This window comes from Phocoena sinus, chromosome 13 (assembly GCF_008692025.1).
Source record: "Phocoena sinus isolate mPhoSin1 chromosome 13, mPhoSin1.pri, whole genome shotgun sequence".
NCBI classification, from domain to species: domain Eukaryota; kingdom Metazoa; phylum Chordata; class Mammalia; order Artiodactyla; family Phocoenidae; genus Phocoena; species Phocoena sinus.
In genome coordinates, this window is record NC_045775.1 from 15,847,249 (window position 1) to 15,870,627 (window position 23,379).

At 47.0% G+C, this 23,379-nt stretch overlaps 1 protein-coding gene across 1 annotated transcript in view; it reads right to left on the reverse strand.

Annotated features, from left to right (window-relative positions):
* APOB (apolipoprotein B) overlaps positions 1-22,793 on the reverse strand; it is a 39,302-nt gene extending 16,509 nt beyond the window's left edge. The window contains exons 1-20 of the mRNA XM_032653146.1: positions 22,727-22,793; positions 22,399-22,437; positions 21,253-21,368; positions 20,054-20,199; positions 17,623-17,776; positions 16,615-16,770; positions 16,053-16,177; positions 15,022-15,107; positions 13,339-13,558; positions 12,355-12,582; positions 12,016-12,133; positions 11,778-11,924; positions 10,872-11,083; positions 10,379-10,616; positions 9,636-9,812; positions 8,040-8,231; positions 6,312-6,479; positions 5,644-5,855; positions 2,936-3,118; positions 2,133-2,254 (exon numbers count right to left, since the gene is read on the reverse strand). Of these exons, the coding sequence (XP_032509037.1) occupies positions 2,133-2,254; positions 2,936-3,118; positions 5,644-5,855; positions 6,312-6,479; positions 8,040-8,231; positions 9,636-9,812; positions 10,379-10,616; positions 10,872-11,083; positions 11,778-11,924; positions 12,016-12,133; positions 12,355-12,582; positions 13,339-13,558; positions 15,022-15,107; positions 16,053-16,177; positions 16,615-16,770; positions 17,623-17,776; positions 20,054-20,199; positions 21,253-21,368; positions 22,399-22,437; positions 22,727-22,793 (3,106 nt within the window). The remainder of the gene's footprint in view (positions 1-2,132; positions 2,255-2,935; positions 3,119-5,643; positions 5,856-6,311; positions 6,480-8,039; positions 8,232-9,635; positions 9,813-10,378; positions 10,617-10,871; positions 11,084-11,777; positions 11,925-12,015; positions 12,134-12,354; positions 12,583-13,338; positions 13,559-15,021; positions 15,108-16,052; positions 16,178-16,614; positions 16,771-17,622; positions 17,777-20,053; positions 20,200-21,252; positions 21,369-22,398; positions 22,438-22,726) is intronic.
* Positions 22,794-23,379: the final 586 nt, after the last annotated feature.

Sequence of the window (23,379 nt, forward strand, 5' to 3'; positions counted from 1 at the left end):
CCAACTTTCCTGCGGGTTTTGTTTTCCTTGTTGAATTTTGTGACATACTATTCCTACATAAAAAATCTTCCAAAGTGAACATTTAAAACCTGCGCCTCCATCTCAGGATGCGGCAGCCCTGTTCTTCAGCTGCTCGGGCCAAAAACTTCGAGTCGTCCTGATTGCCTTTTTTCTCTCAGCCTGAACATCTACTGTATCAGCAGATTGTTGTCTGCCCAGTCTTCAAAACATGGCCGAGTCCAACCGCCTTTGCCATCACCACTCCAACCCAAAGCACCACCATCTCTGGCCTGGATTACTCTGACGGCCTACATACTAGTTTCTCTGCTCTTGTCCCCCTCAAGTCTTTCTTCAACATAAACATAAATCAAACAGTAGCTTCTTCAAAAATGAACAAATAGGACATAATCAAACTTAAAACCACAGCAAAGGAAACCACAAACAAAACGGAAAGACAACCTACAGACTGGGAGAAAATATTTGCAAACGATGCGGCCAACAACGGCTTAATTTCCAAACATACAAACAAACAGTTTATACGGCTCAATATCAAAAAAAGCAACCCAATCAAAAAATGGGCAGAAGAACTAAACAGACATACAGATGGCAAACAAGCATGTGAAAAGACGCTCAGCACCGCTAATTATTAGAGAAACACAAATCAAAACTACAATGAGGTGTCACCTCACACCAGTCAGAATGGCCGTGATCAAAAAGTCTAAAAGTAACAAATGCTGGAGAGGGTGTGGAGAAAAGGGAACCCTCCTGCACTGTTGGTGGGAATGTAAATTGGGGCAGCCACTATGGAGAACAGTATGGAGGTTTCCTAAAAAACTAAAAAGAGACTTACCATACGATGTAGCAATCCCACTCCTGGGCATATATCAAATTAGACAAAAACTCTAATTTGAAAAGATACATGAACCCTAATGTTCACAGCAACACTATCTGTAATAGTCAAGACATGGAAGAAACGTTAAGTGTCCATCAACAGATGAATGGATAAAGAAGATCTGGTATATACATACAACGAAATACTACTCAGCCATAAGAAAGAATGAAACACTGCTATCTGTAGCAACATGGATGGACCTAGAGATTATTGTACTAAGTGAAGTAAGTCAGAGAAAGACAAATATCATATGCTATCACTTACACGTGGAATCTAAAAAAAAATACAAATGAACTTATTTACAAAACAGACTCACAGACATAGAAAACAAACTTATGGTCACTAAAGGGGAGAGGGGGTGGGCGGGTAAATTAGGAGGTTGAGATGAACAGATACACAGTACTATATATAAAAGAGATAAACAAGGATCTACTGTGTAGCACAGGAAACTATAGTCAGTATCTTGTAATAATCTATAATGGAAAAGAATCTGAAAAAGAATATATGTACAACTGAATCACTTTGCTGTACCCCTGAAAGTAACATTTTAAATCAAGCATACTTCAATTAAAAAAAAATAGCTTCTTACTTCACTCATCGTAAAAGCTAACATCCTTACACAGCCTAGAAGACTATCCTTCCCTCACAACCACCTACCTCTCTGACTTCATGTACCATTTTCCTCCCTGATCTCCCTGCTTCAGCCACACTGGCTTCCTTCCTTTTCCTCAAACAAACACAGTGGCCATGCACCTGCCTCAGGGCCTCTGCACCAGCTCGCCCCTCAGCCTGTAACGCTCTTTCCACATGGCTTATCCCCTTCCCTCCTTCACGCTCTTTCCACATGGCTTATCCCCTTCCCTCCTTCACGTCTCTTTTTTATGCTCCCTTTACCAGTGAGGGTTTCCCTTATCATTCCAAATGGCACTGGCTTCCCCCATCCTTCCTCCTTGCTGCCACTCCTGACATTCCCTAGACCCCTCTGTGCTCTATTCTTCTCCCCAGCACTAATCTGACTTTCTGAATATTTACTTGTTTGGTTGTTTACTATAAACTCCACAAGGATGGGGACTTTCTCTCCATTGTTTACTATTCTAGCCTCAGCTCTCAGAACAGGCCTGACACTTATCTGGCACTCAGTAAATATTTGTTAAATACATTAAATTAAATATATTCTGCTTGTGAGTCCTGGACCTGAGACCAAGGGCAGAGATAGAGGGACCCTTTTCTGGGCACTTGCCTTTTGCCTGTGTTACAAACTTCAGCACGTCCACCAAAGCGTCACCATCTCTCTGGAGTTCGTGGAATGCCCTGGCAGAATACTGCTCTACTGCTCCCGTTGGCTTCAGTTCCAGCTCAAATCTAAAGATGGTACAGTGCGTGTGATGCATAATGTTAGAGCTTTCACGATGACGACAACGTCCCCAAAGCAAGTCAGCCTCAACTGCAACAAAAATCTGGTCCTTATTTAACATTGTCTCTTGTCCTTAACTAACGATGATCTTTACGATCCCTTTCAGTCCCTCCGAAAGCCCAAGGCAAGGGCAGATCCCAGGGTGCCTGGGGTTTTTGGACAAGCAGGAGTTGGTTGGTTGTGTCAGCAAAGCTGAGAACAAGGACAAGACTTGTCCTGTAACTCTTATTTTATTTTATATTTTGGCTGCACTGTGCTGCATGTGGGATCTTAGTTCCCCGACCAGGGATCGAACCTGTGACCCCTGCAGTGGAAGCGTGGAGTCTTAACCACTGGACCACCAGGGAAGTCCCTTGTTGTTTATTTTTTGAGCGAAGACCTCCCTTAGGGGTCATGACGCCTCACCTTCCAGCACCGCCCCACTCCTACCCACCTATGAAGACGCCCACCCTAGATTCAAAGGTGTGTTGGGCAAAGGACAACTGTTCTAAATAACCAAAGGACAGTGCAAATTCCTGAGGCTGGTGACGTGACATCTACAACACACAGCGTTTTTTCTTGGCCTTGCTCGGTTGCCATAAGGTAGGAGGTAAGCACGTGCTGGGTGGGGACACTGAGACATCTCTGACCTGCTGTCCCCAGTCAGCGGGTAGTAGGGAGAAGAGTCTGTGGAGCTGGCGTTGGAATAAGCGACCGTGGTGCAGTAGTTCAGGCCAATAAAGAAAGGCTTGCAAGTTGACCAGGACTGCCTGTTCTCAGCAAGAGGTGGGATCACTTCTGTTTTGGTGGTAGACACCAGATGCAATGTGTTACTGGTGAAGGAAGAAAAAACCTGAGTTATCTTCAAGTCACGGACCAAAATGAACATCACTGATTGTCCCAGCACAAACGCCCCCTTATTCTGCCCTCTGTCTCCCCTCTGTCCACACCCACCTCAGATTCTTTGATTTGCTCAGAAACAAAGAATAGTAAGAAGAACATCAAGGCTAACAATCACGGTGACTCTTATGTTTCCCGAAACAACTTGCACTAAGACACTGCACTAAGTTCATCACATTTGTTATCTGTAATTTCCACAACAGTGGGCATTAAGAGTCTCCTTTTACAGAGGAAAGAGGCTCAGAGGGGTCAGTAACAATCACTGGGATCTGACATCAGGGCTGCCCCTTCCTCCCTGAAGTGTGGATAAGAGGTGTCCTGCTTCTCTTTCATCTGAAATCTCTCTCTACTAGCTTCTTTCCACCAGCATTAAACACGCTCAAGTCTCTTCTCCCACTGTGTGTGTACACACACACACACACACACACACCTTTCCTTCCCTTCTAGCCCCCTCTTGTCTCCCTCACAGTCAAGAAATTTGTCTGCCTTTGCAGTCTCCACTTTCTTTCAACACCCATCTCACTGAACAGGGATCTGACTTTCACCTCCATGGTGCTTCTGGAATTGCTTTCATCAGCAGCTCCAATCAGCTCCAAAGGACATTTTGAGGCTTTGTCTTCCTTGATCTCGGAAGTATTCAGTAGAGTTGCTCACTTATGGCCAGATTAAGACTTTTGAGTCCGAACCCCCTGAAAAGATTATGGTATCCTCCTCCCAAGTATGTACTTAAAAAATTAGTAAGTGCCAGAAAGTTCAACAATGTCCTGATTTCATCCAAGGATGAAAGGATCTCTGATATATCGTGTTCTTTTCTCAGTATTGTTTCCTCATCTTAGGGGGTGCCCTAAGACAAACGTTTGCTGGTGGGCTGGGACCCTACGTGCCAGTGTTGGCCTGTCTATGGGGTGATCCACCCCGTGGCCACTCCTGGGCTTCTGGGCCCCTTTACGGCTTTGGTCACCGCTTCTCACTCGTTGCTGCTTATTCCTCTCCCCTTCTCGTGTGTCTGTTCTGCCTGTTTCTGCCCCAGTCCCTCATGCCTTACTCTATACTAATCACTGTTGGACTTGAACCGCCGCTATGTGCCAGTGATGCCCAGATCTGTATTCAGAGCTCAGACCTTTTCACTGAGCTCAGACCCACTGGTCCGCTGACACCTGGGTGTTCTCGTCGGCTGGCTCACAGGACTTCCAGTGCAGCGTGTTGAAAATAGAATTCGTCATTGTCCCCCACACAAGCCGCTCTTCCTCTTTAGTCCTTATTTCAGTGAAGGGCACCCCTGACTCCTCTTGCCTCTTTCTCTGCCCTCCCCCCACGCCCACCATATTCAATCAGTCAATCACCAAGTACTTGTGTTTCTACCTCCTAAGGATTTCTGGGGTTGGCTCACTCGTCTGTCAACCTGGCCCTTGTTGGGTGTGGCCACTATCGTCTCCCTCCTGTATGTGATTGGAATAGGCTCCTGACTGGTCTCCCTGTTGCCAGTCACGCCTCCTTTCCACCCATTTCCCGCTCTGGAGTCAGAGTTTTCTAAAGCACCGACCTTAGTTTACTTACGCTCCCACTTGAAACCCTTTTGCCTTCAGAAGAGCCCAATCTCCCTAAGACGGCTCACAAGGCTGACCCTTGCCAGCCTCTCACTTCCTCTCTCCCCGTGTTCCCCATGTACTTGACCTCATGGAATTTCTTGTAGTTCCCAAACCGTATCATTTTTCCTTCAGGCCATTTCACGTGCTTTTCTCTTTGCCTGGGAACACTCATTCCTTTCTCTTCTGTCTGCATAACTCCGACACAGCTTTCAGGGATCAGCTCAAGTGTGGCTTTCTTCAGAAGGTTTTCCCTAACTGCCATAGGCTCCGTGATACGTAATTTCATGGTCCCCTCCTGCTTCCTCTAACCGAGCCCTCACTTGATAGTCACTGCTTGCCTCACTGTATTTGAATGGACAAATTAATGTGTCCAAAATATGGAAACTAAGGTAAATCAATGTTTGAAGATTTCATTGAAAATGGAGCTCTCGATAGGAGGCAGCATCCCATAATCAGGAGAGTAGGACTTCCATGCTTTATGCACTGAACTAGCCACTGCAAATCAGTATGTCCTTTGGTGGTTTTCCTGGGAAAAATACCCATTTCCCAAAGATGACTTCTCTATAGCTAGAGCTTCTTCATTCTCAAAACAAACAACAAGAAAACACAACCTAACAGCAACTAATTAGTCAGTAGGTCTTAAGTCTCATCTTAGTAAAATGTGAAAAGTCGAGGAAACTGTAATTACATACTGAGTCTAGGCCAGGTTAAAAATAGGTAATCCAGTACCTTCTCTCTCTCTCCAGCCACCACTGCCCCCAGATCCACTGGGGCCTGAATTATCTCAATCAGCTGTCTAGCCTGGCCAAACCCTGTAGTCATAATTCCTTCTTTCAAACTGGCTCATCAGATCTAACTGAAAGAATTACCTGCCACTGAACAGCCTGACTGGCCTCTTAGGAGAAGGAACGATGAACTCCAGCTGCCCAGCTTTCAGGGCTACTCTCGCCTCCAGGCCTGTCTCATGGAAGAAGTTGGTGTTCATCTGGACCCCACTCCTAGCAAAGTCCGGAATGATGATGCCCATACTTGTCACAAACTCCACAGACACAGACGGCTTTGTCACCAGTTCTGCCTGTATCTGTAAGTCACAAAACAACCTGTTCAGCTTTGTTAAATAACCTCATTCCCCTGCAGTCAGATCAACCATCCTTCCCACCCCCGGGCAAATATCTCTGGATGGCTCACACCAGAGGAAATGTTACTGAGATTCGTTTGTAGGAGGAAAAGCCAAGTTCTCAGTCGTCCAGGGCCAGACTGATACCCAGGAATAGCAAGTGCCCAAGTTAACCTGAAGCATAACAAGACACAAGGACGACAGAAACAGCTGAGTTCTCACGCTACTGCTGTACCCCAGCAGAACTAGCAAGGTGGTGCATCCTAGTGGAAGCCTAACGTTTGTCGTGAAAGTTAATGAGGTGATTCCAATGGTGATGCACTTCGTCTTGAACCGCAAACACATTTTTTAACTTGCACAAGACACCCACCCTGGAGGAAAAGAACAACCCACGGAAGGAAAAAGTGGACGGAGTCTTACACTGGCTACTTCCAGTTTCACTCCAGCCTTGATTCCAGGAGTGATGACTCCAGAGGAGGACACCTGCAGTTGTAATCCAAGTCCGGTGGGGAGTTCAAAGGCATTGTCCATGAAGATGTAGTGAAGAAACAGGTCGCCCTTTGAACCTTTCCTTACGAGCTCTTTAATCTGTAGATCCGACAGGGGAGACGAAAAGTACGCCTCATCAAAGTGGGCTTTGTGAAATGCGACCTCCCCCTACCATTAGACAATGGTTATTCTTCTTTATCCAGAAAGGAAGGGACCAGCATATTTTAATTAGCTGAATAGTTTAATAAGTAAAGATGAATGATTATTGATTTCAACAAATTGGGATACAAAAAATTGCCCTGTGTAAATATCATGTTGTTTTCAACTGGTGATTTAGAAGGCATTTCAGAATATTTCTGAAATGAGAAATTTCAGATTTCTGAGATTTATGAGATCTCAGAGTTCTCCGAGATTTATGAACTTTAAATATCACTGCATAGCATGGCTTAATTCTGATTTTCTGGCGTCTAAATGTAAATGAGGGTTTAACTTGCAGCACAATATATTATGGTAAAACCGATTTTTAAAAACTGATGAGCTGGGACTTCCCTGGTGGTCCAGTGGCTAAGACTCCGTGCTCCCAATGCAGGGGGCCTGGGTTCGATCCCTGGTCGGGGAACTAGATCCACATGCTGCAACAAAGAGTGTGCATGCTGCAACTAAAAGATCCTGCACGCCACAACGAAGATCCCGCAGGCCGCAACTAAGACCCAGCACAGCCAAATAAATAAATAAATATTTTAAAAAATAATAAAAAAAAAACCAAAACTGATGAGCTATTTAGACGATGTACATAAGTATGTATTGTTCTTTGTTCTTTATAACACACCTGCAAAATAACTTGAGATCTCTTTTATTAAAGCCACATTATTATTCATTATATCCTAGGGAGTATACTTGGATATTTTCTCCCTTTTTAATAAATTAATAATTATAAAACACTATAGGGACTTCCCTGGTGGTCCAGTGGTAGAGAATCTACCTTATAATGCAGAGGACGTGGGTTCAATCCCTGGTCAGGGAACTAAGATCCCATATGCTGCGGGGCAACTAAGCCCGCGCACCACAACTACTGAGCTCACGCACCTCAACTAGAGAGCCTGCGTGCCGCAAACTACAGAGCCCATGCGCTCTGGGACCCACACGCCACAACCACAGAGCCCACGTGCTCTGGAGCCTACACGCCACAACTAGAGAGAAGCCCGCGCGCGGCAACGAAGAGCCCGCATGCCACAACTAAGACCTGACGCAGCCAAAAAAAAAAAAAAAATCTTTAAAAATAAAAAACCCTATAGTTCATATTTAGATAGTGGATTACAGTTTTCCACATATGTTGTTTCATAATCACTGCATCATTTCAATATTAAAAGGAACCTGTAGCATAGGTAGAGGGAGACACACTTAACATTGTTTTCCAGATGAACAAATGAACGCTGTTAAAAGATACGTCTAACATGATGAATAGCTTAATTTCTAAATGTTTTCAATTCCTTAGGATCCAAGAATCTTCTTCACTGAAATTCAAGACAAACCTGCCTCTCTGAAGGAAGTACAAGCACTTTCTCTGGTTTGTATGGCTGGGGTCTTAAGGGAGCCTGGGAGACCTAAAAGGAGCCCAGGCTAATCCCGTCACCCTGTGACAGGGCCTGGCCCACTTACCATCTGAGGGACCCCCTGCAGGGTACGGACACCGCTCAGCAGCAGCCTCCCCAGGAGCTGGAGGTCCTGGAGCTTCACAAAGCCAAGCTCTTCGCCCAAGATGTGGAGGTAGGCTCTGGCTTCTGGGAAGTCTTTGGATTTCAAATCTTTGATCAGCTTCTCAGCGCTGAGCATAATTCCGTTGACCATGTCCTGGGATTTTAACAACAAAATGTCCAGTGAGGTGTGAGTGTTGTCAAACAAACACCCATAGATTTAGATGTGGGACCTTACCTGCTGCAGCCGGGATGGGCCTAAACACAAATGCTCAAGGCGGGGGCATGGGGAAGACACTGAAATCAGGCTCCCACCTTTTATCAGAAGGTAGATACTAGCTCCTCCAGACTGAGACGAAGACGCTCGGGGACAACGGCGCTTCCACTCTGTTCTTAACTTGAATGATGTAGCCATAGTAAGGGACGCTCTCCAGGATGCCAGGATCCCAACGGCTCCCCAAGATTAGAAGACCCTCTGTCTGCCAACCCCTCCCCTGCTTACTCCCTCTCTCCTTTGACGAGGCAAAAACACTAGGGGTTTCTTGGGAAAGCATAGCTGCTACATACATTGGCCAAAAGCTTGAAAAACACCTGGTCTAGGTAAGTTCTTATCTAGGTAAGTTCTTAGAAGAATTCCATAGACTGATGCTTAGGCATTGAGGAAGAAAAGAGTGATTGATTGAAAGGCTCCAAACAGATCAAAGACCCTCAGCCTCAAGTGGAGGTAAGTAAATTAGAAGACAGAGGTGGGACCATTTGCGAGCATGGAGGAGTAAATTATGGCCCTGCTTCTCAAACTGAAATGTGCACACCAGTTCCTTGGGGGTCTCGTTATAATGCAGGTTCTGATTCAGCAGAGCCCAGCAGGGCCTGAACACCTGCATTTCTAACAAGCTCTGATGTGATGCCAACGATGACCACACTTTGGGTAGCAAAAAGCTAAAGCATAAGAAGCTCCAGATCATACAAGCTATTTTCTCCTCCTTAAGTGGAGGCTTATGCTAGCTTCAAAGAGGATTGTGCTCCCATAAGCTAGTGTACTGGTGTTGGTGAGAGCCAAAGACAGTAGTTATTAAAAATGAAAATATGAAGATAAAGAGTATAATACTGTCTGCTTCTAGAGTAATCAATTGAAGAGTCAGGCACTTTGCTTCGCTTTTTACATACTCCAGTTCATTTAGTCTTTAAATATCCTCATGAAGGGTACGGATTATTATTAGCAATCTGGGGATGTGGAAACAGACATAACATCAAGCAACTTGCCCAGGTATGCAGAGCTTGAAGAGAGTGAGGTTAGATTTCAAACCCATGCCCCAGAGTTCACACTATTATGAACTCGATGTTAGAGAGGCCTCTAATGAGTCTGGATGTGGGTAGACTGAATCTCCAGGAGGCCCATACCTACAGAGGATACTGGCTCTTATCCTCACTGGACTGGTTAATAAGAGCCATAGTTGTCACTTCAGTTAGATAGTACCTTGGTGACTTCCAGGCTTAGACAAGAATGTTTTCGCATTGAAACCCAAAGCTTTCATTGAGAGGATACTTAACAGAAACATACCTGCTCACGTTTATCATCTTTGTTGTAGCCAAAGTGATCCACCAAGACCTTGGAGACATGATCAGGAACTTGACCATCAACCCAGTACAAAGCCTTGTTGACACTGTCTGGGAAAAATCCTTGCTTCCCAAAAAGAGCTTCCAATGTTGGCTCAAAGCCTTTTCCTTGCAGACCAATCTGAGAAAGAAAATCAGGCAAGAAAATGCCATCATGTTTCTCTGTTGTCTGTCAGCCTTCCATCCCCCTCTTTATGCCCAATTCATTAAACAAGTATTCGGTGACAACTACAGGGCAGGAGCTGAGCTTGGCACTCCACGTGAGTTGTCTTATTTAAATCTCACCAGAATCTTGACAGGCAGAACTTATCACTTGCCTGTTTTCTGGAAGAGGCAGCTAAGGTTCAGAGAGCATAAATAGTTAAACCAAAGATGCAGAGTTGGGAGTGGACTTGGGGTTTGAACCAGAGCCGTCTGACTGTGCAGCCCATGCACTTCCTTGGATTTGGGGTCTAAGGGCTTCTCTGAGACATCTGCATTTCCATTCATGTAAGGAGTCATGCTTCAGATGGCCCCTAGTGGGGAGGCAGGAAGGCAAGGGAGGAGGGAAGGAAGTGATGGTACCACTGCCTGACGATTCTTGCTCCTCTGTAGCTGGCTCACGGCTCCCTTGATTTGACTTTATGTTTATGATGTAGAACAGAATGGCCTAGAAAACATACGACTCTGCTTCAATCTCACACATACCTCAAAGAGGTCAGCTGGAGCAAATCCAAAGACTGAGAGGGTCATTTTCAGCATGCTTTCTTTAGGAAGGTAATTACTTGGATCAAATATAAGATTCCCTTCAATTCTGCCTGAGACTGGGTCAAGTGATGGAAGAGAAATAGATTTGGAAAGGTGATAGTTCCGGGAAAACTTTTTGAAGTCCATGACAGTCGGAAGTTGAGATGTTTTCAGAGCTTCTTCCACTAACTTTTTCAACCTAGATGAAGAGGAGGATATTGTGAGCCGACACACATCACGTTACTCTTCCACCCCCAAGTAAATATGGATTTCCAATCGCTACCAAACTACTTGGGTTTAATTTGCCCCAAGAGCTTGGCTCAGATCTGCCACCCTTTCACCCAGATGTTTGTTCCAGAAGAAAGAACAATGTATGAAGGGCAGGCAGCGGCTAAATCAGAATCGAGGTTTGGAATTTCAGGCCCCTGTGGCAGATGGGGACGACTTCACTCACTCCTGGACATACAGCTCTTCTGAGTTTAAGATGTTGGCAATGTGGGAAGCCACAAAGTTCTTCACTTGCTCATTCTTTTCCCGTGTGAGGAGTTGGGTGATTTTGTTAATATCTGACGGGGAAGGGCCGCCCATCAGCATGAGATAGGCAGCCAGTCGCTTATCCCCCGGAGAGGTGTCATCGAGGAAAGTCTGAAGTAGGACTTCCCGGACCTGTAGCCAAAAGAGGAGACTGTTATCACTGTCAGAACACAGAACATGCCTGGTCTTATTATGCGCAAGTTGAATTTCTCTCTAAGAATCCTTCAAACGCTGGTACTGAACCTTCTTGCCTGTGTTCCCCCCAGAGCAACTAGCTGAAGGAAGTGTTCTCAGAAGACACCTATCAGATGCATGTTGAATTCAACTGCATTAAAATACACAAGTTATGGCCAAGTTACAACTTGTCGGAGATCTGCCACTAACTGAAGATAAAGTTGTTTTAACATAAATTATCCCAATATGAGGATAAAGGTGGGAAGGGACAGTGACAATTTGGTGCTAATAAGTAAGTCAGGTTGTCTGCAAAGCTCTGGAGCCACTGCCACTTTCTGGGGCCAGTTTGACTATCCTAGTCTAGGGAAACTGGGGAAAAATCAGACACGTTTTCCCAAGATGGGAACGATGGTCAATCTGGCGCGAGGACAGCATATAGTGAACAGCTCACACTCCGCCTGCTGGAGTAGCAACAAGCTCAAATATTTCTCTCAGGTCCACCGTACTGCTAGGCAGTCACCAGGTGTGTTGAAAGTTGCAATTAAAAAGCAGTAGAATAAAGTCACTAGAATGATGAGATTTAGAATCTCATTCCAAATCCTTGTCAGTCTGAATAAACTTTTCACTTTCAGTCCTCTTCTGTGGACTTTACCTCGTCTCTAAGCTCCATTTTCCGCAGGGCCTGGATGGCAGCCTTCTGAATCAGCAGGGATGGCTGTCTACTTTTGATGCATTTCAGGACTGAAGATGGGAGTTTTGGGGTTAGTTGCTCCATGGTTCTACCAATATTTCCAATGACCTGCATTGAAAAGAAACAAGAGGGAATCAGGGCACAGAAGAAGTGAGGGGTGTACAGGAAAACTGCGTTTCATACAAAAAACTGAAAATACCCTCAGAATCAAGTAGATGTGATCTTCGTTCCCAGTGCAGTCATTGCGAATCTGTTCCGACAGGTAATCAGCAATTTCCAGCAGGTCCTGTGTCCCCGTAGGGTTTGTCTTATGATAGCTACAGAATAAGAGGTAGGATTCAGCGAGCACAGCCAGATTTATCTTAAAATATACACTTATATTTGCTGATTTCTTATTTCAAATCATTACTCTCAAAATGAGCAGTAGAAAAACAAAAGAGTAAGCATCATAATTTGAAAGTGGAGGGAGGGGACAAACTGAATACAGAGAAGCGGGGTCGTCCTTAGCTCCTACGAGGAGAACCAGTGTAAAACTCACTTGTTGATCACGTGACTCAGAGCATAAAATGTGGCCCGGCTCTGCTGCTCCTTTGCCATGTTAAAGATTGTTCGCAGCCTCTCGGCAGAGGGCTTTGGGATCAAGGCCACCAGGTAGGTCACAACATCTATCAGAAGGGGGTTGGCTTTCTCACTTTTCAGCCACTGGAGGATGTGAGTGTAACACTGGGGCTGTCCGCATTGAATCAAGGCTTGTAAAGTGATGGGGCTGAGAAGAAAAGGGCAGAGAGAGTTATAAACATCACCTTCTAGGCATCTAAAATATCCTTGGCCCATGGTGTTCCCTCTGTCAGGAATGCCCTTATTCCCCTTATTCACAATCCAAATCCAACCATCTTCCAAAATCTAACTCAGATCCCTAGAACCAGAAAGCCTTCCCTATAAGCATTATCCACCGGAAAAGCACCACGGAGCAAAGCCTGAAGAAGGACCCCCTGGACTCAACATCCAGAAAGGTCTGTCATCCTTTGGTCAGAACACAGAACATGCCAGGCAAACACTCATCCAGTCTTCAGTCCCTTCGCTGGTCTTCACGGCACTAACAGTGAGTGCATTGGAGTAAAGAGAAGGCACGGTATTATTTTGTTTGCCTGAGTTCTCTCTCCTCTAGCCTATAGGCTTCCAGAGAGTACAGACTTCTTTTTCTCTCAAACACTCCAGGGTACCCATTATAGAACTAGGAATTAGAAGATACACATCAAAATGTGGGAAATATTTTCCTCCTGTCTTAATACACAAATATGTATCTACCTTGGATGCGATGTGTGTATGTGTGTTTTGCCCATGGAACTCTAGACACCTTAGCTGATACTTCTCTATCCAGTAAACATTAACTGACTGACTAATTGATTAACTGGGTTGAAATTTCAGTGGTCCCTGAGATTCTCTGTGTGGCCGGGGTCTCGGCCAGCTACCACAGGTGTATAATCTATGAAAGACTGAGCTGTGACCATTCAAGAAATACCTGGACACCTCGATCAGCTTCGGCAAGAGGGATGTGACTGCCTCATTGCTGAGGGCTCGCAGCTCAGTCACCAGTTTATGGAAGAGGTTAGCTCTCTGGGCGTTCTGCTCGGAGACATGCAGTTTCTGCAGCTCCTGGAGGGTCTTCACGATGGCCTCGGCCTGCTTTGGAGGTGATGTGGACTTGGTGCTCTCAAAGGCAAGACCCACCGCCTCGGCACCTGGAAGGAGGAATGTGTCAGAGGGATTCTGGCTTACCTCTGCTTCTCACCCCCATCTTTCTACTGGAAACTGGAGATCAAGGAGGGGTCAGCAAAGGGGAAAAGAAAAGAAAACTATCCAGTACTGTACTTGATGCCATTACGTATCTATCTGGCTCTGTGCTAGGGGTCTGACTTCAGTGTTTTCATTGACTCATCACACTCTCCCTGAGGGTAGCAGTATTCCTCAATTTAAAGATAAGGGGGGACTTCCCCGGTGGCGCAGTGGTTCAGAATCCACCTGCCAGTGCAGGGGACAGGGGTTCGAGCCCTGGTCCGGGAAGATCCCACGTGCCGTGGAGCAACTGAGCCCGTGCGCCTAGAGCCCGCGAGCCACAACTGCTGAGCCAGTGTGCTGCAACTACTGAAGCCCACGCGCCTAGAGCCCAAGCTCCACAACAAGAGAAGCAGCCACCTCAGTGAGAAGCCCGTGCACCGCAACGAAGACCCAATACAGCCAAAAATAAATAAATAAACTTATAAAAAATTAAAAAAAAAAAAGATAAGGGAACTAAGACCCAGAAGCGAGCCACTCACCTTGCCCAAGACCTTTCTGGGTGTGAGAGGCAGAGCTGGAACTGAATCCAGGCTTTTGTGACTCTGGTATCAGATAACCTTTCTGCCTAAAAGACCTGGTGAGGAGGCGCTGCTGCTGATGTGGCAACAGCTGAAGCTGACTCACTGCTGCTCGCCCACCCTTTCTTCCAGCGGGATCTAATGGCAGTTTGTGGGGGAGGGGAAGGTGCTTTTGTGTCCCCTCCATCACCCTGCTCTCACCTGTGCCAGGGAGGCAGGTGAATCAGCACGGAAATACGGTGCAGTGGAAGGAGTCCACTTAGATTAGAGTAGACCTGGAGGCCTATTTTTTACCACCTCTAATAGTCTGTGACTGTGAACACATCACTAAGCCTCTCTCTGGGTCCCTCTCCCCTCTGATGGGTACAAAAGCACACGTTGGTACCACCTGACATCACAGGTTGCTGAGAACGATGAGGTAAGATATACGACAGCTTCACGTACAAGACACATGCAGGGCTGGGGTTGGACTAGAGGTCTCTAGTTCCTTTCAGCTCTAAAGACTGATCCCTGACCCTGAGGGTCTCTCTCACTTGCCCCACCCTGTCCAGGCCCCAGGCCTTATCATGGGGTATATGAGGTTGTCAGATCTACCAAAGGTTGACTTAGGAAACCAGTTTCCTACTTACAAAAACCCAGGTAGCTTTGGGGAACTCCCTTTCCTTTATCCCACTGCCACCTGACATTCTGAAGTGAATGTGCTTTCTCAGTAGAACGGCCAGAACACTGGAGCCCATGACCTCATCACCAGCAGACATTTCATCGGGCCCAGCAAGGAGCTAAGCCATGGTTGGTACATCATGGGCAGATTTCCCAGCCCTGGCAACCAGGTGCACATAAAGTCTTACCTTCATCAAAGAAGCGGCTGTTGATCTTAGGTGTGTCTTCAAGTTTCAAAGTCTGTGTAACCTGTGCCATCATCCCATACTTATTCCTGGTAACAAAGGAGGCACATCATGTCATCAACGGCCGGCTCCCCAGACCATTCTGTTCTTTTCACGTTGAATGTTTCCCCCACCTCTGCTTCTACCCAAATTCTGCTCACCTTTCAACCCATAGTTATAGCCAACTGTCCTTCACAGGTGTAGAGAACAAACAGATCGATACCAAGGGGGGGGAGGGGGCTGGGATGAACTGGGGCATTGGGTTTGACATATATACACTACTATGTATAAAACAGATAACTAATGAGAACCTACTGTACAGCACAGGGAACTCTACTCAGTGCCCTGTGGTGACCTAAATGGAAAGGAAATCCAAAAAAGAGGGGATATATGTATATGCATAGCTGATTCACTTTGCTGTACGGCAGAAACTAACACAACATTGTAAAGCAACTATACTCCAATTAAAAAAAAAAGCCAACTGTCCTTGATATGTCCACCAGAAGGACATATGTACCTTACACCCTCCACCATTCTGGAGCGCCCAGAGGGAATGGACTAACATTGTGCTTTGAAATTCCTTCGCACCTCCCACAGCACAGTGCCAAGACTACAGCGGTTACTCCATATACATTAGTTGACTGATCACTTTTCAGAATGGATTTGGATACACAAGTCTCTACGCCAATTCCCAAATCTTCTGCAAAGCCTTCATAGCCAGGGCAGGCTGTGATGATCCCCAGTTTTCCCTGACCTATAGCCCTTAAAGTCTGGGTCTCAGCTATCTTTTGTTGGTTCCAAATTATTTTGCATGCCTAAGACTTTCCTACCAAATTGCCTGTTAGCTTGAGACAGGAGGACAGGGACGGGCTCTGCTTTGTACCTCTTCACAACCCCCTCCCAGGCACAGCCTAGCTTGCAAGAGGGCACCTGAGAAGCATTCAGCTCCTACTGGCTCCATAAATAATGAATCAAGGCTGCAGAGGGTGACCTACTTATAGGAGAAAGGCAGGAACAGGTGTTGCTCCTTGCAGGTGGCTTCTGACACGTGCTTCCTCTTAGGGTCCAGGGTGTACTGGCAGGACTGGCTGCTGCCAATCAGCGTTGACAAGGGGCGGGTCTGTGAATGAGATCAGGGGAGAAGCATTTTCATCAGTCCCTGGGGCTTGAGCCTGAGTCTCCTGCCATAGGTATTTACCTTCTGGGAAGAAGGTGAGGGAATGCAGGTTCTGTACCACTAGATAAATTCAGTTAGAGAAGAGAGCTTGGTACTTGACATTTTGACAAGGGGATGCGACAACTTGGCTGAGTCAAGTTACAGACTCTTCTTATTCTACCCCAGTGGACCTATGATCCTGCACAAAGTATATATAACCTGGTATCCTACACACGCCTGTCCATCCCACCAAACATAAACACTTCACAGCTGCTATTGCTCCTTATGTTTTCTTTGCCTAGAAGTTTTTCTTTGAGATCCCTTACAGCGCTAACATTCCATCATCTTAATAATAAAGAGGCTGCTGCCAGCTTGAATAGCAATGCTGATGTGAAACTCACCATGCCTTTGATCAAAGCAAGGGGGCTAACTCCCGTGCTAATGGGCTGGAAGTGATCACAATTCTCCAGGTTTCTTTCAATGGATATTTCTGTTGCCACATTTCCCTTCCTTGTTTTAACGGTAACGTCACTGGAGCAGTTTCCATACACGGTGTCCTATGGGAGCAAAAGATACAATTGGTGTATTCAACACGGGGAAACATCTTTAGGTTCTTGGGGTGGGGCTGGGAAAGGAGCCAGGGAGAAAAGGCGGATGCAACGTGGCTTTGGGAGAAAGCTTCATCCTCTTTGACAGAGCGTGGGCATTGCTGGTTCCAAGGGCGGCCAGAGCTGGAGTGAGAAAACCACTTACAGGTGATCCTGGTTCTGAGGCATACCTGCCTGCCCTCCTAGGACCTCGCCAATGCTGGTTTTATATTCTGTGCTCGCAGAGCATTTTCTCTGCTGTTCATTTATGGCTCGTATTCCAATCTGCCTTGTGTTATACGTGTCTCGGTTCTCACCCCAGGTCCTGAGAACTCCCTGAGGAGAGGCCCCTGCAGGATGCAGCAGTGAGTTCTCGGCGAGTAGCACAGGATGGAACTCAGAACATAGTAAGGGCTCAAAAGTGTTAGTGGGACTGAAGTCAATTGAGTTCTCTCTCCGATCAAAACCTGAAATTCTTAAAAGAGGCTGGCAAGTAGATTCAATTATTTCTGTGTTTAAAACACACAGAGGCTATACCTTGTGGAAACAGAACAAAATCAAACAAAGGAGTAGGGTGGTTGGGACTCCCCAGAAACTGCTATAAAATTAGACCCAACCTGCTCAGGCTGCGTGGGCTGAGCCCTCAGTGAGCCCAGAGGCTGGGGCAAGCCCTGGGCACTGAGCTTCACACCAATATCGGGCATCCCGTGTAACTAGCCATGCAGCTGAGTCAACGATCCACCTGATGTATAAGTGGGACCCGGCTCCAATATGTGAAGATGCGTTCAAAGGGCCACTGTTATCAGCTTTCTAAATTCTCACCAGAAATAACACTTGTTTAGCCTCTTCTGTATCCGGGGGAAGCAGGAGGGCAGAAATGATGCCCCTCTTGATGTTCAGGATGTGTTTAGGCTCTTCTTTCTCTGGGTAAAGTAAAACTTGCTTCCCTTCAGGAACAGCCAGCCTGAGATCGTACCTGTCCCAGAGAGAGTGTGGTCACTCAGTGTCCTTTCTCCACCATGAACCTGCTGGACATAAGCTGGGTGGCTTTGTAGCCTCCTCTTTACTTATTTTCTTTTTACATTTTTTCTTCATACATATCAACACATATATATTGTTTTTCAAGAGCATACAAATATGTGTATGCTTTTGGTATTCTTTCATTTCTTTTCCTTCTTTGATTGGCTCACTCATCCTCTCTCTCTTTTTTACCCACATCGGGTCTCTGTAGTCACACTCCCCCACAGAACAACCTACTGGGCATCCCCCATTTGTATCTCCACACTCAGACAATCCCATATAGAAGCGTGGGAGTGAAAACACCTGCATAGAAAGAGTTTGTCGTTCCTTGTTTTATCCAAATGGGATGGTATTATGCATACTTGTCTTTATCTTGCTTTTCTCATTTAATTATACTCCATGAAAATCCTTCTGAGTCATTTGGTAGTGCTCTAACAGATTCTTTTTAAAAAGTTGTATAACATTCCATTCTGTGGTTATATATACTTTATTCATAGTTCCCTGTTTGATGGCATTCACTTTCTCTTCCTAGATTTTTTTTGCCACACGAACAACACTGAAATAAACATTTTTATGCATCTGTTGTCACACATTACTACTTTCCTTTTCATGGGCTAGAGTCCCAGCATTTGAAATTGCTGTGTCAAATGCTACAAGTATTTTTAATTACAGTAGATATTGACTAATGGCACTCATTCTCACCATCAGTGCACGAAGGTACACTTTTCCTCATAGGCTTGTTAGCAACAAGTGATATAGCTGTTTTCAATTTCTGTAGTCTTAATGGGTATAAGGTGATAAATATCTCATTGTTACATTAATTGCATTTCCTGACCACTGGCGAATTGGAGCTTCTTTCCATACATTTGTTGGACATTCATTCACTCTTTTATATGATCTCAGGCTATGTCTAAAGCCTGGGTCAACTCTGATCTAAGGGACCTTTCTTTGGGGACTTCCTTAGGGGGTTTCACATGGCCTGGCAGCACCTGCTCTAGTTAAGTCAGAGTAAAGAAAAGAAGACCAGGCATGTTTCCCACAGCTGTCCATCCGCTCAGAAAACTGCAGACACTGATGCAGGCTCACAGGAAAGCCCTGAGGTGGCCAAAAGCAGGAGTCCTTTTCTGCAGGAGGTTAAGGACTAAAAAGGAACTGTGACTCCCTTCTGTCACTGCACCCCACTCCCTCAGATGCATCTAAGTCTTGTATAAAATAAGATGTATTGGTAAGAGACAGAAGCATCAAGGCCTACTATGGCTTCCGAGTCTAATGTTTAACAAACTGAAAGAAGGGCACGGGGTGGGGGTGGGTGGTGGTGGAGTTTCCGATGTTACCAAATCAACAAATCCATGACTGTCTGTATTTGCACACACTCAGGACACTACAAACTGTGATCTGGAGATGAGGCAGGGATGATCAAAAAATCTAACAGGGCTTCCCCGGTGGCGCAGTGGTTGAGAGTCCGCCTGTTGATGCAGGGGACACTGGTTCGTGCCCCGGTGCGCGAAGACCCCACATGCCGCGGAGCGGCTGGGCCCGTGAGCCATGGCCGCTGAGCCTGTGCGTCCGGAGCCTGTGCTCCGCAACGGGAGAGGCCACAACAGTGAGAGGGCCGCGTACCGCAAAAAAAAAAAAAAAAAAAAAAAAATCTAACAACCAGTACAACGTGAACACTGATCAGTCAGAAGTGATGCCAGTCATAAACAAGAGGAATGGCCTGGTCAGTGTGCACTGGCAAAATGCCAGCCCTGGAGGGCGATCAGCTCAGGCCTCAGCTCTCCCTGGACCCCTTGAAGCTGGTGTCCTCTGCTGAGCAGGACCCGCACTGCCATGTTTGGCCACAGCAAGTCCTGCCGGGACCCTGTCTGAAGACCACGAGGCGTAGTCTTGTTTCATTCTTTAAACGTGAGTTCACTTGTTTAAACAAACCATCTCAGCTTTACTGTCTCAAGGAGTTTTAAAACGTGAGATCTTTTAGGACCACATTTAAATGATAATTAGGGGAACTTCAGTAGGGGAGGGTAAATACTGCTTCCCTCTTTTGAATTGTTGTGAAAACTCGGCAATTCCCTGATCCATGGTGAATAGAGAATACCAATACTTATACTCACATACGTGCCCAACATAAACACACACATTCATGCCTCGGTGGACACACACCCACACGCTCATGCACAACACGTGCAGCGGTACTCAGAGCTCAGAAATGTAAATGCACAGGCCCACGTCTTACTTGGACATGGCGGCAGCAAACTCCTCAGAGTTCTTGGCCTTCTTCAGCAAGGCCTTGCCCTCAGGGTTGAAGCCATACACCTCTTTCAGGGTGCAGAGGCTCGTCTTCAGGATGAAGTTGCAGAGTTGGGGGACCTCCAGCTCAACCTGACAACAGAGGGTAACATCACATTAAGACTCTCCATCAAGAACACCAGATCCCCCCTCAGCCCAGGGCTTTCTGGCCTTTTCCATGTCCTAGGGTACCATGCTTCTGAAGTTTTTCCCTATGCACGCAAAGGATGATATCTTTTTATTGGTTCTAAATGTACTCCCTTTAAAGACGTACAACTGGCTAGAAGAAAGGCAGTCTAGGAGTGAGGGTTTGGAAGAAAACCAGGAGGCAGGAGGAGGGCTATCATTGCTTTCAACAGCGAATGTTTCCTTAATATAAATAGAAAAACCAAAAATCCAAGACCACTGTACCTATCAGGGCCTATTCAGAGCTCTGCTTGCAGCTGTAGTTTAAACAGATCCCTAGTTGTTATCCAGCACTGTTTAAAGGACTTTCTGCAGTGCTGGAAATGTTCTATATTCTCACTATCCAACACGGGGGCTGCTAGGTGTAGGTGCCTATTGGGCGTGTGAAATGTGGCCAGTGTGACTAAGGACCTGAACTTTTACTTCCATTCAATTTAAATAGCCGCACGTGGCCAATGGCTACCTTACCTGACAGCACAGGCGCTGGGACCCTAGAAAGAAGAGGGTGGCCCAGCCTGACTTCTCTTTCCCATACGAACCCCAATAGTGGCCCTTAGATCTGTTCCACAGGAACATGGATAGGAGTACAGTCATTCTCAACAATAAGTAGTAGCAGATACGATTTGACTTAGATGATAAAAACCGCTCTCCAGAATGCTTTCCTGGGATGCTCACGTCCCTTGGCTCACCCGCTGGACATCTCTCAACATATTAAATCTTCTGGTCTGCAATCCTGATATTCTAGATCACATATTCTAATTACATCTTGGAAGCTAATGGGAAAATAAACCTGGTGGGTAAAGTTTTTTTTTTCTGTGGCAGACAACTTCTCAGCAAAGTGGCTGACTTTCAAACTGAGGGCCAGTCCAGCACTTGGAGATGACGACAGTTCTGGCACAAGCTGGTTTGCTCAGCCCCGGGCTCCAGGGTCCTCCAGTGGCCCTCCATCTCCCCTCATACCTTGCAGTTGATCTTGGTGGAACTTCTTGAATCAGCAGTCCCGGGGACTCCACTGGAACTCTCAGCCTCATAGTTGTACACGTATTTCCTGAGGTGCTTGAATCGCGTTGCATCTTCTGCAATGAGGAGAAGTCAGTCAGCTACATAGCAGAAATAACTCGCCCGAGGACAGTCAATCCTGGGCAGAGAGGGGTAGTGGCAAAGATAATAAAAAATGGTAATTAAACTCAAATTATTTTTAATTGATTTTGGTTTATACTTAATTTTCCTTTATAGATTTAGCTTCTGCATTATGATTTTGCGGAGGCTAATATTTAAATTAGCTGGTAATCTTTGAATATATAATCTGAGACACAAGGCAGGGAGTGTCAAGTAATGAGGCTCAGAAAGTCTATAGGAAAAACTCCCTGGAAAATTAAGAGTTGACAGCATAAAAGCAAGTATCTCTCATTGCCTTTTCAGCTTGAAAATACCATAATTCTGTGGCTCTTTTTTGATTCTACCAAATATCTGAGGCTAAGTTCACTAAGCGTTAAGGGTGTCCGGCTGATTTAAGAAACCCCCAAGAAGGAATTTCCGGAGGTTTCCACAGGGCGTGAGAGGCATTTTCTGAATAATTTGAGAAAAAACATTTGGGTTCTGAGCCCAGATGCAGTGATGCCAGACGCCCACGAGATGGCAGTGCTGCTCCATCAGAGGGCAGCCTCCGGCTCTTGGGAGAACACAGGGTACCACTGCAAGGCCAGCTCCTTTGACCCCTAGGGGTCAGGTAAATACAAAGGGGTGGGCATCTGGATTTCTGCACAAAGGTTAAAGTCAGCATTTCCTCACCTTCCTGCGCTTCAAATTAATGATTAGCCCCTGACAAACAGGACAGATGTCTCTTTAAAGTGTCTATGGACCAACAGTTGGCGGTCCCTTCCCCACCCTACTCCCAGGCTGAACTTTTAGGACCGATGGGAAGGGTGGGTAGAAGAGAGCGGAGACCCCTTGGAGGGGGTCAGAGGCTCAAGGAACTGGCTTCTTGGGCTCAGAGCAGGGTACGCCAATCACAGCATCACAGCACTTAAGTGGCCTGAGGTGCAGGGGGATGGGTGGGGGATGGGTGGGGGGGGGCCTTCCTTGCCCCAGCGGGAAATGCCTTACTTGGGCAGCTCGGGCTGACATTTTCCAGCACGGTGTCTCCTGTAAGAAAGGGAGAACGACAACTGTGGGTGTTCTCGTCCTTCCAGATGGGTCCTAGCGTCTGACGGGGACGACAACTGCAGAGGACTTTCAGTGTCTTGGAGGGAAGCAGGTTTTGAAGAACCCAATCCCCAGCCCCACCCATTACCTGAGTCTGGAGGAGCCACCCAGCTGGTCCTGTGCCCCTGTCCCCCGACCCCTGTGGCCGTCCTCCCTCTGACCCAGGCCCAAGCTGCCCCAGCCCCCCACCCCCGGCCTGGCGCCCCAGCGGCTGGGGGGCCTCACTCACCGGCCCGGGCGCTGGCGGCAAGCAGCAGCAGCAGCAGCGGCAGCAGCGCAGGCCTCGGGGGGCCCATGGCCGACCTGAACGGCGGCTCCCTCCCGTCCGCTGGCTGGGCCTGGCCTCCGCGCTGCTCGCTGGCTCCTTAGGGACCGGCGCCCACAGGCAGCAGCTCCGCACCCGCACCCGCCTTGGGAATGCGGGGCCGGCGCCCGGGCCCGATTTATATGAGGCCGCCCGCGCAGGGCTGCAGCTGAAAGAGCGCCGGGCAAATTGCAAAAGGTCCAAAGGGCAGCGTCCCGGGCCTGTTTGCTTTTCTGCCCCAGGCCCTGCTCTGAGCCCCGAGGAGGGGGCTCAGCCTGGACTCAGCCAGGGCCACTGGGGCCTTGCCTCTCGCCTCTCCTGTCCCTGGGGTCTCAGGGCCCCAGGCCAGTGGGCTCAGCACGCGAAGCGCCTGCCCTGAGCTAGGGGTGCCTCCGGGAGATGCAAGCACAGGAGCCAATCTCACCCCTGCTCCCTGAGCTTTGTAACCACTGGGGAGCCAGTCCTTCACAGCGTCTTGGTGGAGACATTTTCCTCCCCCTTCCTCCCCCTTTAGTGGACTCAGTTTGCATGGGGGCCTGTGACCCAGGTCAGTACCTGTGGCTCTGGGTCACATGCCC